Raw genomic sequence first — 13,563 nt, forward strand, 5'->3', positions numbered from 1 at the left:
GAGCCTCAGTTTCCCTCTTAGCTCCATGACCATGCTTTGCTTTCAGGATCTCTCCGGTGCCAGAAAGAAACCTCAAACCAGTGTGAGAGCGACAGTTGTTTAGGGCTGATGAACGAAGCTCTCTTCTGCCCGATGCGTCTCTCTTCTGGGTGACCGAGTGAGTCACTCAGGGCCAGATGGAAGGTGATGAACACGCTCACTGTCTTTGGAATGAGATTTCTCTGGCAAGCTGAGTCACTAAGGACCGTCACGATGCCATAGGGTTTGATAAGTGACACGTGAGACGGTGATGTTGACAGTGAGTCATCTTATGAGAACTGGCGTGAAGAAGCCTTATTATTCAGATGACATAGAGGAGAAATGGCCTGGCTAGACAGCTTGGGAGGATGAGGTGTCTAAGCACGGGTATCTCCAGCATGTTGGAAAGCCTGCTCCCTCATCTCCTGCAAAAGCAGGGCAGTATTTCACCACCTCTTGTTCTGTGTGCTGGCAGGAGAGGAGGAATTATGCCTCCTGGATGAGTTTTATCCCCGGTTCATCACGACGGCCACCCTCCGAGGAGAGGTCCTTCAGCCGGGCCCTTGCCACCACTGGCTGCGGGACGAAGGCAGTCTGTCCGCTCTGGGACGGTGTTTCCCTTGGGCTCTTCTCACACCTCATCTTCGAAATCTTCTGGTGGACACTGTTCCCGGGAGAGGGGTTCAGGAGTTCTCGGCTATGCCCAGTTTCTTGCTTACTTCTAAATGGAGAAGTGTAATTCAGCATGAAGTGAAAATCATAGACACACACACACACACACACATACATGAAAAGAAGCTGCAAAGAAAGCCACAGTATTTTGACAGAGCTTATCAGAAGTTGGAGGGAGAAGGGGGTGATTTTTATTTTCTTCTTCGTGCTTCTCTGAATGTTCCAAAGTTTCCATAATAGTGTTTCTTTGTTTTAAGGAAACTCAGTAATTCCTCTTTATATTAAGGAACCCAGTCGGTCTTTTCTTGTCATGTGTTGGGCCGCCACAGAACCAACCGGGACTCAGCCAGCTCCAGCGACTTCAGAAAGCAAGGCATACACACCTCCACGCCGGCTCTGGCTCGTTGACCTTTCACTGGCCGACAGGCCTTTCTCAAGCACAGCTGTGCATCTGGGTCAGCCACTGCGCACGTCTGACTCCAGGGTCCTTCGTGGGTGCTCAGTGGTGGGAGGGCTGTAAGGCAGCTGCCTGACAGGTGTAGGCAGTTGACTGACTCAGCCCCCATGGGGGCTGAAGCCGTTCTGGGTCCCCTGGCTCAGGGGACCAGCATGTCTCAGACAGGAGTTCACAAACACGTGTCAAGCTGGGTGTTGTCTTTTCGTTTTCCCATCTAACGGGTCGAGAAGCCTGGGCAGAGTTGCCTAGGCACTCAAACGTCCTTGGGCTTCTTCAGGAACTGCTTCCAGCATGTGAAGAGGTGTGAGGACAGGCTGTTTTCCAGGCTTTGTCCTCCCTCAGGCCCTTTCCCAGCCTCATCTGGAGACAGAGCCCCGCCCCCCCCTTCCTGCTCTCCTCCTCTAGGTCACTGCCACGACAGGCTCCACGGACGACAGGTCTGTCTTCCCAGACTGCAGCTGCGAGGGGGGTAGGAGGCTGTGGGCTAGTGGAGCGCTGCGGCCGCTGCTTTTCTCTGTCCAGGCCACCCTGAAGGAAGGGACCGGGGAGGGCGGCCGCTCCTCCCGAGGCTTGGGCGACCTCTGGCACACGCGCAGTAATGCCTTCAGCGCGACCCTGAAGTTCTCGTTGAGCCAGCAGTAGATGAAGGGGTTGTAACAGGTGCTGCTCATGGCGATCCAGTGGAAGGCAAAGTAGAGGGCATTACTGGTGTGGATGACCTTGCTGGACAGGAGGAGGACGTAGCAGTTGAGGGGGAACCAGCAGAGGGCAAACAGGACCACCACCAGCATCAGCATCTTGATGGTTTTCTTCTTCTTACGTCGCAGGGCCAGGTATTGCTCCGTGGTCACATCCCCAATGGTGTTGCACAACCACAGCTTCTTGGCCACACGGGCGTAGGCCACGGATATGAGGAGGAGGGGGAGAATGTAAAGCAGGATGAACGTGGCCAAGTCCAGGTACTTCCAGAAGAGGTCGGCTGGCTCAGGGAAGTCTGGCAGGCACAGGGAGCGGACAGTGTCCTCACTGGGGGCAGGGGAGAGAGAGACAGAGACAGACAGAGAGGGAGAGGGATAGAGAAGGAAGGTGTGAAATCAGCGTGGAAAAGCCCCATCCCAGGAACCACTGGCCTCTCCCTCCACTGGGCTCCTGGAACGTCCGTCTGTTACAGCACATGTGACGAGCAGCCTAATTATCTGATTATATTTTCAGCCTCCCACTAGGCTGGGCGTCCTACATAGGTAAGAAATACACCTAAATGTCCATCGACAAATGAATGGATAAAGAAGACGTGGTACATATATACAATGGAATATTACTCAGCCATAAAAAAATGAAATAATGGGCTTCCCTGGTGGCGCAGTGGTTGAGAGTCCGCCTGCGGATGCAGGGGACACGGGTTCGTGCCCTGGTACGGGAGGATCCCACATGCCGCGGAGCGGCTGGGCCCGTGAGCCATGGCCGCTGAGCCTGCGCGTCTGGAGCCTGTGCTCCGCAACAGGAGAGGCCACAGCAGTGAGAGGCCTGCATACCGCAAAACTGTCAGCCGTGATCTTCTAGGGGCCTAGGACTACCCGAAGGCCACTGGAGATACTTTCCACAGATCCATTACGAGCCAGAAGTGGCCACGTATCTCCATTTCCCCCAGGAAGGTCTGGAATACAAAAGCCCAGCCCCCTTGGCTCAAAGCAGGCAAACTCTGTGTTAGCAGGCTGCTCCAGAGCTCCCCCTGCAAACCACACCCTCCCTTAGTCTCTCCCCATTTGCTGTCCAGCTTCTCCACTGCCTTACCCATTACCCCGGGAGCACTTTCTTAAAATTCCCAGGCACATGTACCTTCCTTTATCTCAGGATCTGTTTCTATGGAACTTCAGCTGAAACAACAATGAACCGATGAAGATCACTCTAAGCTCATTCATTCGTTCAGTAACTACGTACAGAGAGCTCGTGATGTGAGACAGTAATATAGATGCTAGGGACACCAAGATGGCAAAATCAGAAATGGCACCAGCTCCCCCCAACCTCACAGTCTAACAGGGGAGATCACCTTTAACTGACTGGCAGCACGCACGGGTGTTTAAATTTCAAGACACTGAGTGCTTTCCATTCTGTGAGAGCACAGGACAAAGCATATGATAGAAGGGAGGTAGTGGGGAGGGGGGTAGAGCATCCTGCCTGAGACACTTAGAGATATACATGTTTGTAGGTTGTGGGAGAGAATTTAAACATCACCGTTTTAAACAGGGCCTGGGTGATTCTGAATCTCAGTCTGGGTTAGTACCTGTCCCCAGTGGCAGAAGCTGATTGCTAATTGCCTTGACCTTACAGACAAAGGGACAGAGACTAAAGAGGAAGCTAAAAGTGTTGCGAAGAAAAGATGAGAAAAAGCAGAAAAAGTGCAGAGGATATGCACGGGCCTGGAAGCAACAGGATGGGAAGGAGACAGAGAGAACAGCTCAGCGCAGCAGGTACTGGTTAACTCTGAGATTCAGAGGGGGCTCAGATTTCCCTCTGTCAAGGTTCTCCGGATCCCCAGGCTGCTCCCCACTAGTTCATCTCACCTGTACTTGAAGGTAAATAATTTCTGGCAGATAGCATGTGGAAGTGAAAAGAACGTCGCCATGGTCCAGATGACTGTGATGTAGATGACACCTTTTGTGATTGAGATCCGGGGTTTTAACGGATACATGATGACCTGGAAGACAAGCAAATTGGGCATCACTGGCTGAAGACAGTTTGAAGCAACTAAGAAATACAGACGATGCAGCTCACTTGTCACAATGAGGCAGGTAGGTCCTACTTAGAGTCAAGCACCCCTTAACTCATTATCGAGCCCCTGAGCTGCACCACCACACCGTCCAGCCCACGGGGGTACAGAGAGGGTGTCATCTAGACTCAGAGACTCCAGGCAGTTCAAATGCCCCTTGCAGGACTTCCCTGGTGGCGCAGTGGTTAAGAATCCACCTGACAATGCAGGGGACGTGGGTTCGAGCCCTGGTCCGGGAAGATCCCACGTGCCGTGGAGCAACGAAGCCCGTGCGCCACAACTACTGAGCCTGCACTCTAGAGCCTGCGAGCCACAACTACTGAGCCCGCGTGCTGCAACTACTGAAGCCCGCACAACTAGAGCCCATGCACCGCAACGAAGAGAAGCCCCCGCTCGCTGCAACTAGAGAAAGCCCGCACACAGCAAGGAAGACCCAACGCAGCCAAAAATAAATAAATTAATTATTTTTTTAAAAATGCCTCTTGCAGGTCATTCATGGCAGAAGCCGATTGCAGTGAGAGGATGGGGGAGCGGTGAAGGGGGAGGTCTGTTCCCATGACACCCACAGCAAGGCTGGCACAGGAGCAGCCGTGGCACCTCAGGATCTCATCTCATCTGCCAATGATTCCAGATCCTTTAAGTTACAAAGGGCTCCGAGGGGTCTGAAGGCAACACAGGTCGGGAGGAGACTCTCACCACTTATCATGGGAAGCTGCATTGCCCTTTATTTGGGGGTTCACCACATTGTCTCTGAAAGCCATTTCTAAAATTGCAGTGGGGCAATTTCAGCTTTCCCAAGCCCCAAATTAAACCATTGTTAGAGGCTTTGGGCTGAAAAGCATCTTGGAATTGATTGCTACTGTATGCCAATCAATTCTCCTAAAAGGTTTAAATAAAGACTTGGGAATTTAACAGCATCCTCATTTTAAGATTAGAATCATTATTCCTCTTTTTTTTATTGAAGTATAGTTGATGTATAATGTATAAATTGCAGGTGTACAATATAGTGATTCACAGTTTTTAAAGGTTATCCTCCATTTATAGTTATTATAAAATATTGGCTACATTCCCCATGTTGGACAACATATCCTTGTAGCTTATTTTATAATAAGCTATAGTTTGTACCTCTTAATCTCCTACCCCTATATTGCCCCTCCCCCATTCCCTCCCCACTGGTAACCACTGGTTTGTTCTCTGTATCTGTGGGTCTCCTTCTTTTTTGTTATATTCACTAGTTTGTTGTATTGTTTTAGATTCCACATATAAGTGGTATCACACAGTATTTGTCTTTCTCCGGCTGATTTATTTCACTTAGTGTAATGCCTTCCAAATCCATCCATGGCAAAAATTTCATTCTTTTTTTATGGCTGAGTAGTATTCCATTATACACATATACCACATCTTCTTTATCTATTCACCTGTTGATGAACACTTGGGTTGCAAGATTAGAATCATTATTTCTTGAAAAAGCCATTTGGGGATAGGTGAGTCGGGTCAGAAAGAGAGGTCATAAAGAGCTACCATTGTCTCAGGATGCCATCCCAGGACACACTGGACATTCTGCTGTGTCCTCCCAAAGTCTTCTCCCAATTTTTTAAGGTTTTATGGGAGGAATGGACTAGGCTTTAGAAGCTGCCCAGCACATCTCCATTCTGGACTTTGCCATCCTTGCCCCTCACACGCCATCGTGGTTCAGGTTGATAAAGGGAGTAGAAGCCTCAGTCAGAGGCCATGGGCACCCTCAGGTCCTTTCCAGCTCCCTTCACCATATTGACCCATGTGAATCCGATGGAGCAGGACAGTGAGCTGGCCCTCCCTACCCAACCCGACACCTGCGCCTGCAACCTGCCCGTCCCCCTCCAGCTTATTTACCTCTTCAACAACCTGGGTCCAGAAATATCCATCTCATATCCCAGCCAGGAGCCTTGCCTCGGACCTGCATTTGCCACTCTCTTTTCATCTGTGATTTTCCAGATCTGCTTTTCAATCCCCCCAAAACAAACTCGTTCATTTCTGACACACAAAATGCCAGCAGCGAGTCTTCACTGGAGCAACAAACGTGGAATAATGTTTTGCAGCCCCTAGCACAAAGGGAGCTATATGCCTATTTTAGCCCCGCTTTAGCGGCTATATGCCTAATTTAATGCTCATAGTGGTCAATAAGAAGACAAATATGCTCACTGAAACATGGGCTAAAACACTGCCTTCAGCCCCCTGGAAAGCAAAGCCGGGGAGGGAAGGACAGGGCATCGGGGGGTGGGTGCCCTCACCTGGTGGCGGTCCACGGCGATGGCTGTCAGCGTCAGGGCTGAGACGTGCAGGGAACAGTACTGGGCGAAGCGGCTGACGTGGCACATGCCTTTCCCGAACACCCACGTGCTGTTCACAAAGCGGACCTGGAGACGAGCCCACAAACGTCAGGAGACAGACAGGCCTTGACACTGACGCTCGCTCCCTGTGGTCTCTGAGGAGCATCCCACAGGAGCCTTCTCCCCCTCCTCCTTCTTCCTCTGTGCTGCTGGACTGTGGGTCACGCGTGCTTATCTCCAGCATGACTCATTCTCTATCATTCAGTTCAACAAACCCTGACCCTGCTGTTATGGCTGGGCCCTGTTCAGTGCCAGGACAGCGTGGGAAGGACATGGGCTCTGGAGTTAGATTTCCCACCTCTAATCTTTTCTAGCTGTGTGACCTTTGGCAAGGTAGGTAACCTCTCTGAACCTCAGTTTACTCATTAACAACAACAACAAAAAAGGCTTAAAAATCTCTACTTTGTATCTTATTGTAGGGATCAACTTTAAAAAAAAAAAAAGGCTACAGGGACTTCCCTGGTGGCACAGTGGTCAAGAATCCGCCTGCCAATGCAGGGGACACGAGTTCAAGCCCTGGTCCAGGAAGATCCCACATGCCACGGAGCAACTAAACCTGTGCGCCAACAGCTACTGAGCCTGCACTCTAGAGTCTGCGTGCCACAACTACTGAGCCCACGTGCCACAACTACTGAAGCCTGTGCGCCTAGAGCCTGTGCTCCGCAACAAGAAAAGCCACCGCAATGAGAAGCCTGTGCACAGCAACATAGAGTAGCCCCCGCTCACCGCAACTAGAGAAAGCCCACGCGCCGCAACGAAGACCCAACGCAGCCAAAACACAAAAAAAACTACTTAATAAAAAATAACTAAGTAAATAAAAAATTAAAAAATAAAATAACTTTAAAAAGGCTACAAAGTGTGGAACACATCTGGCAGATTGCTAGAAAGATATGATTAGAAATAAATAGTAGCCATTTTTATGGTAATAGTAAAATTCATTTTAGGCTCATATGAGTTCAGACTCATGGAGGAGACATATCTGAAGAGTCACAACACAGCATGTGGGCTGTGCTCTGGAACCCTAGCTAAGCAGGCCTGCAACACGTCATCTGGAAAGGAGTCCCAGGGGCCTGCAGAGGTGGGAGCAGGGACCAGGGTCTGGGCAGGCAGACAAGACAAGCTCCCAGGGCATGTAGGGTCCAGGGAGCAGACTTAGGCCTCACTCCACATCCTCCATGGCTTTTGCTCACTCACTCAGCTCCTGAGCTCCTGTGAGTGATGCCCCACGCCCAAGAGAGATCAGGCCTTGATTCTGATCAAGAAGCTTCCAATGTGGGCAGAGGAAGACTCAGGTATCTCAGATGCAGGACAGAAAGTAGTCAGTGCCCTACAGAAGGCCCAGATAAAGGGCCACCAGGCGGGGTGCGAGTGCGCCGAGGCAGAGAGAACGAGAGAAGACACCGAAAGAAATAGAGCAGGTCAGCTCGAGAGGAAGAATATTGCGTAGTGATTTACAGCAGAGTATTTGCTAGTGATAGCTGCCACCTTGGGCGAGGCACTTAGGCCCAATGAGCCTCATTTTCCACATCTGTAAAATGGGGCTAACCCTTGTTCACATGATTGTTATGAAACTCAAACACATGTAAGGCAGATAACACAGGTAAAGCAGGTACGACAGTGCCTAGTACATAGCAAGTACTTAACACTATTAACTGCCATTATTATAACATACTAGGCATTTGAGATGAACGTTAAAGAATAGGTAGGACTTGCCCATGGGGAGATAAGAACAAAGGGCTTGGCACTAGGTCAGAAATCCCAGGACCTGTTTGGGGAACAAGGGTTGGGACTGTTTGGCTGGAATGTGTGGATGAGAGTCACGAGGGACAAGTCTGGTCTGATCGTGAACCTGGGACAGCAGACCGTGGACACTATTCTCTCTGGAATAGGCAGGGCGGAGCAGCCCAGAAACATTACAGAGCAGGAAATCCTTAGCTACTCCTACTTCTCGCCTCCCACAATCAATGAATCACCAAAGCCGACCAGTGCTACCTCGAAGGGTTTTCAAATCCATCCCCACTTCTTCAGTCCCAAGGCCGTGGCCCGAGTGGAATCCCCCGTCATCTCTCACCTGGACCATGATAGCCTCCAGACGGCTTTCCTTGTCCTCTAGTCTGTCCCCCTGTAATTCAGCCTTCACGCTGCTGACAGCATTTTCTTAATCAAAAATCAGATGCCTGCTTAGAATCATCATGGCCTTCAAGAGACAGCCAGATGCCTTACGAGCGCCCAGGCCCGCTCACAGCCCTGCTCCAGCCTTCCCTTCCGGCCACCTCTGCTTCCCCCTGCCCTGCTGCCTCCTCCGCTGGCCTTCTTTCTTCTGCTGCTCCAGCTACAGTGAACCGCTCAGCGTTCCCTCAACACACCGTGAACCTGGACACCCTTGCCTTTGTTCGCCCGGGTCCCTCTGTCTGCAATGAACGTTCATCTAGGCCTGGGAAATGCCTACTTATCCTGGCCCCTTCGAAATGCCACATGCCCTGAAAAGTCTCCTTTGACGCTCTCGTGGGACTCTGGCAGGTCAAAGTAAACGATCACCTTCTCCAGGCTCCACCACATTCTGTGTACGGCTCTGCCGTGGGAGTTGTGAATAACTGTTTGCTTTTCTCTCAATGACCAGAGCTGGACTTCATGCCAACGTAGAGTGTAAAGTGGACAGAAAGGGAGACCAGGGAGGAAGGATATCATCACCAACCAGCCAAAGGCAGGACATCTTACCCCTTCAAGGAGCCTGGCTGAGGGCTTAGAAGACCCGACCCTGGTTGCAAGAGCCTTGGAAGCTCTGACAGGAATTTGGATTGGGGTGGTTGCGTGGGTCAGGTTGAAGGCCAAGCTGCTTTGGATCAACCGGGAGCGGGGGCTGGGTTCTCAGGACGCTGACATCTCCTCTCTTGCAGGACATCCCCCGGGTAGGGGCTGTCAGCTCTCAGCCGCAGCCTGGCCTCCCTCCCCACCGGCCCTGTGTCTGCCGCAGATCCAGCCATGCATCCTGTTCTGGGCAGCAGCATAGGGCCATACCCTGGGGCTTCCAAGTTCCCATCCTGGGTGGCCCAGTCCAACCCCAGCACTGCAGATTGTCAAGTCAGAAGCCAAGGGGGATCCAGGAGGAGCCAGAGATGCATTGTCCTGTGCTTTAAGGCAGCAGGGGGGGAGTGTGTGTGTATGTGGGTTGGGGGGGGCGGGGGGGGTATCTGGAAGTCCCTTCGTCCTTGGCTAGTCAGAACATCCTGAGTGACCAGGAATCTGTTAAATGTAGGCAGGAAGGAGAGCAGGAGAAGTCCATGGTTTGGATTAGTGGTCCAAGGGTGCCCTGCCCGCTAGGTCCCAGGTGAGTGGCTTAGTGGGCAGACCTCTGGCTGCACTTGAGACAGGGGAAGTAATTCTCATCCTGGTTCTGCCAATTACTAGCCAAATGACCTTGGACAAGGCATTGAACCTCTCTGTGCCTTAGTTTCCTTATCTGCAAAATGTGTGTGAAGTTCTCATAAGTGAGGACGAGAGAAAATGTAGTTTTTAAACATAGGGTTGGAAGGACATTCACAGGTGGATAGGCTTGTGGGAGTTCACCCTCTTCTTTTTGCTTGTCTGTTATTTCTGGTCAAGTGTGTGTGTGTGTGTGTGTGTGTGTGTGTGTAAGAAAGAGAAAGAGATATGAACAGATATGGTTTGGTAATAACTCAAGTATCAAAAAGACTATTCCAGAAATTGGAAAAATGTAACTCATGCTGCAGAAATACAAGGTGTAACTGTCATGATGATTACTTGGTCATAGCCCTCCCAGTCTCAATCATCCATGAGCATCGCAGTCCCAAGTCACGGAGGGAGAGAAGTGACACCCCTAAGGCCCAGCAGTCAGGGCTCGGTGGAGGTCGTGGGAGCGAGAAGGGGGGCTCACCCACCACCCTTGTGCGAATGCCCCCAGCTCTGGGGCCAAAGCCCACCTAACCCTCATCTCTTCCACAACAGTCTTCACACACAGACTTTGCTGTCAAACCACAGAAAGCAAATGCAATTTAAATAAGTGGTTTAGGAAAATTCACTCATGGTTCCATTAACAACTAGCAACTGTTTGATATTTCAGCTTGGTGCAAAGCAGCATCCCATGCTGGGGCATTTAATGGGCTGTACTCCGGTTGGGAGGCGGGGTGGCGGGGGGGGGGGGTAATTGACCTAACAATCTATGCTGGAATTTCAAGGGGCTTTGATTTACTGCACCATCGTCAAGCAGATTCATGCTCAGTGACACTGAACAGGAAATGGTCATTTGTTCACAGCTGGCTGCAGACACTCGATTCATTGACCCCAATGCCATGAGCTGCAGAAGCGCTGGCTTAGAAGATGATGAGAGACAGAGACAGAGAAAGACAGAGTCGCAGGGAGGAAAAAAAGATGAAGACACCGAGAGAGAGAAGAGAGACAGACCCGCGAGAGACAGACAGGCAGAAAGACAAACAAAGAATGACAGAGACAGACACACTAAGAGACAGACCAACAGAGGAGAGTGTTGAGAGATGAGAAATGAGAGAAGAGAGGGCAAGAGAGAGGAGACTAAGAAAGATGAAGACAGGAAGACAGGCAGAAGAGGGGGACCGGCAGGGAAATGAGGAGAGAAATCGGGTGGAGAGAGGGAGAGGGACGCAGAGAGAGACAGAAACGGAAATAAGAGAGACATCGAGACATCAAGAGAGAAGAGGACAGAGAGAGGAGAGAGCGGAGCGCCAGCCCAGCCCTCGCGGTCTCACCAAAGTGAAGGGGGTGTTGAGGAGCGTGATCATTATGTCGGCGACGGCCAGGTTGACGATGAAGAGGCTGGTGGCCGAGTGCATCCGCTGGTTCTTGAAGATGACATGACAGACCAGGACGTTGCCAAAGAGCGAGAAGATGATGATGAAGGAGTAAGCCATGATGAGCAGGGCTTTCACCGTGGGGTTCTGGGACTCGGCTCCGTAGCGCCTCCGGCCCACGAAGTTCTGCCAGTCGGAGAAGGTATAGTTGTTCCAGGAGAAGAAGTGCGAGGCGTTGGGCCCCACCAGGGCCGCCTCCGGGCTCTGCTCTTCCGCGGCTCGCGCCACTGCGAGGAGGAAGAGCAGCACGCACCGAGGGATCATCTTTGCAGGAGCCTCCGCGCCCGGGACGGGACGGGACGGGGCGGGCGGGACGTCCAGCCAGGCCGCGCACGTGCGCTCGGGCGCGGGGAGAGGAGCGCGCGGGGCTGTGTGCGCAGGGACTCCCGGCCTCGCAGCGCCCGGCCGGCGCCCACTCCCCGCGGGCCTCTCGCCCGCGATCGGCGCGCTCCGGGCCGCCGGCCGCACTTTTGTGTCTCCGCTGCGCCACCCGGCTGCGGGCGAGCGAGTGCCTCTGCCTATCGGGCGGCGCGGCGTCTCTCCGGGCGACCGTGACGCGCTCCGGCTCGGCGGGCTTCCCCACCCCCGGCCCCAGCCCCCTCTCGCTCTAGAAATAAAACTCCAGCCAGGCGTCAGGGCTGTTTCCCTAAAAACACTCATCCGTCTGCTTTCTGCTTAAGCCTCGCCATCGGAAGGGGAGCCGGCAGAAGGCGCCCCGGGGCGGTTGGGGTTTCGGGGGGGCGCGGCAGGGACTGGGGCCGCCCCTCTTCAGGCAACCCCTTGTTCCGCGCGGGGCGACTCTGGTCCAGTCTGAGCGTCAGGCTTGGCAGGTTTCAGGTTGAGGTGGGTCACTAGGGCCTGGCAGTTCTGGCACAAGGTGAGCAAGGCAATCGATGTAGGCTTTCTCCAGGCGCCTTCAGTGATCAGACTGCAGATGTCCTGGGAGGCTGGCCAGGTTTTGTTTCCTTCCCTTCACTAAGACTCAATATGTGTGGTGTGTGTGTGTTGCGGGGTGGGGGGTGGGGGCTTAGTTTTTCAAGGAAACACTTCAAAGCAGTTCTCCTGACGTGATCCAGGAATCAAAGGAGATCAATAGCTCTGTGCCCACTTCCTGGGTAACTGAGTTTTCTGCCCTGGGAGTTTTTGAAACTGTATCTGTAAGGGATGTTACCCATGTTGTTTTCTGCTCCCCACCTGCTCCTCCAGGAAATCTTGATATCTTGCTGACCTGTTCTTTCTCTCCCCACTGTGATGTCTCTCCCAGTCACCCCTGGCCTGCCATCCGCCTCACCAGATCCCATGGAATCAGAGTCAAATTCCAGTTTTATCACATCCTCGCTGTGAAATCCTGAGCAAGTTATTTAACTTTTCTGGCCCTGGTGGAAAGTTTTCCTTTTTCCTGTAAGTGAGGTTTTCAGAGACCTGGGTAGGGATCTCCCACCACATTACTCTCGGGTGCTATATACAGTAACTGGTCGACTGCTTATAACTGCCCCCTCACCCGTCCTATTGGCAAACCCCATGTAGACTTTTTCTTGTCATCACACCCTGCTGAGCAGTGCCCTTAGGCTGGGACTCCATCAAATGCCTCAAGCCCAGGTACCTTCTGAGGTACTTGGTTCAGGAGAAATCCTGCACCTTTGTCCCACCTAAACCCTGGAGAATAGACCCCTCCCACCAAAGTCCTCTTTTCTCGCTGGGCCTTGAGGGGAAGCCTAGCCACCTTTCACTTTGGAAATTTTCCAGGAAAGTTAGACATCAGCTTCTATACCCCGTTGAGCTCCAGGGACACAGGTCAATAAGCAATTAGAAAACGGTTTGATAAGTGTCACCGTACTAAAGTACCAGGTGCACTTATCTAGGTGAGAGGGAATCAGGGAAGTCTTCCCAGAGAAAGTGACACTTCAGCTCAGTCCTAAGGGACCAGCAAGAGATATTAGGTCCCAGAGGAGGAGGCAGAGGGAAGGAGATGGAGAATCCCATAAGGAGGGAAGCATGGCACGTGCAAAGGTGCCGAGATGGATGTGAGTATAGCTCATTCGACAACTACAGGAGTGGGAAGAGCTAGAGCGTGTTACGCAAAGAGCTATCGACTGAAGAAAAACGTACACCCTAGAAGTTGCCAGTTATGTTTTATTCAGGGACCACACTGAAGATTAGAGCCCAGGAGATAGCCTCTCAGATCGCTCTGAGGAACTGTTCCAGAGAGGTAAGGGAGGATCCACAATATAGAGAAGTTTTTGTTAAAATAAAAACAAACAAACACCAAAAGATGACTGCTAATAAAAAACCCCACACATCTCAAGTTAATGAATTTATTGTTTTTCTATGTATGGGAAGATGCAAGAGTCTGGGCTCATTGAAATCATTCCTTTGACATACACCTTAACTATCTAGGGCCAGTGTCCTCTTTTTCTCCATCCTGAATTCTCCTCA

The 13,563-nt window shown here is 51.8% G+C and overlaps 1 protein-coding gene across 1 annotated transcript; it reads right to left on the reverse strand.

The window, feature by feature from the left end:
- Positions 1–1,548: 1,548 nt before the first annotated feature.
- GPR83 (G protein-coupled receptor 83) lies at positions 1,549–11,524 on the reverse strand. Its single transcript, XM_022561376.3, has 4 exons — positions 11,026–11,524; positions 6,185–6,310; positions 3,709–3,842; positions 1,549–2,173 (listed from the first exon to the last, which is right to left on the reverse strand). Exons 1-4 carry the CDS (start codon positions 11,389–11,391, stop codon positions 1,549–1,551), a joined length of 1,251 nt encoding a protein of 416 aa, XP_022417084.1. The 5' UTR covers positions 11,392–11,524.
- Between the last annotated feature and the right edge of the window lie 2,039 nt (positions 11,525–13,563).

Source organism: Delphinapterus leucas, chromosome 7 (assembly GCF_059928025.1).
Source record: "Delphinapterus leucas isolate spDelLeu-1000000601 "Yukka" chromosome 7, BTC_Dleu_Yukka2, whole genome shotgun sequence".
Lineage (NCBI taxonomy): Eukaryota > Metazoa > Chordata > Mammalia > Artiodactyla > Monodontidae > Delphinapterus > Delphinapterus leucas.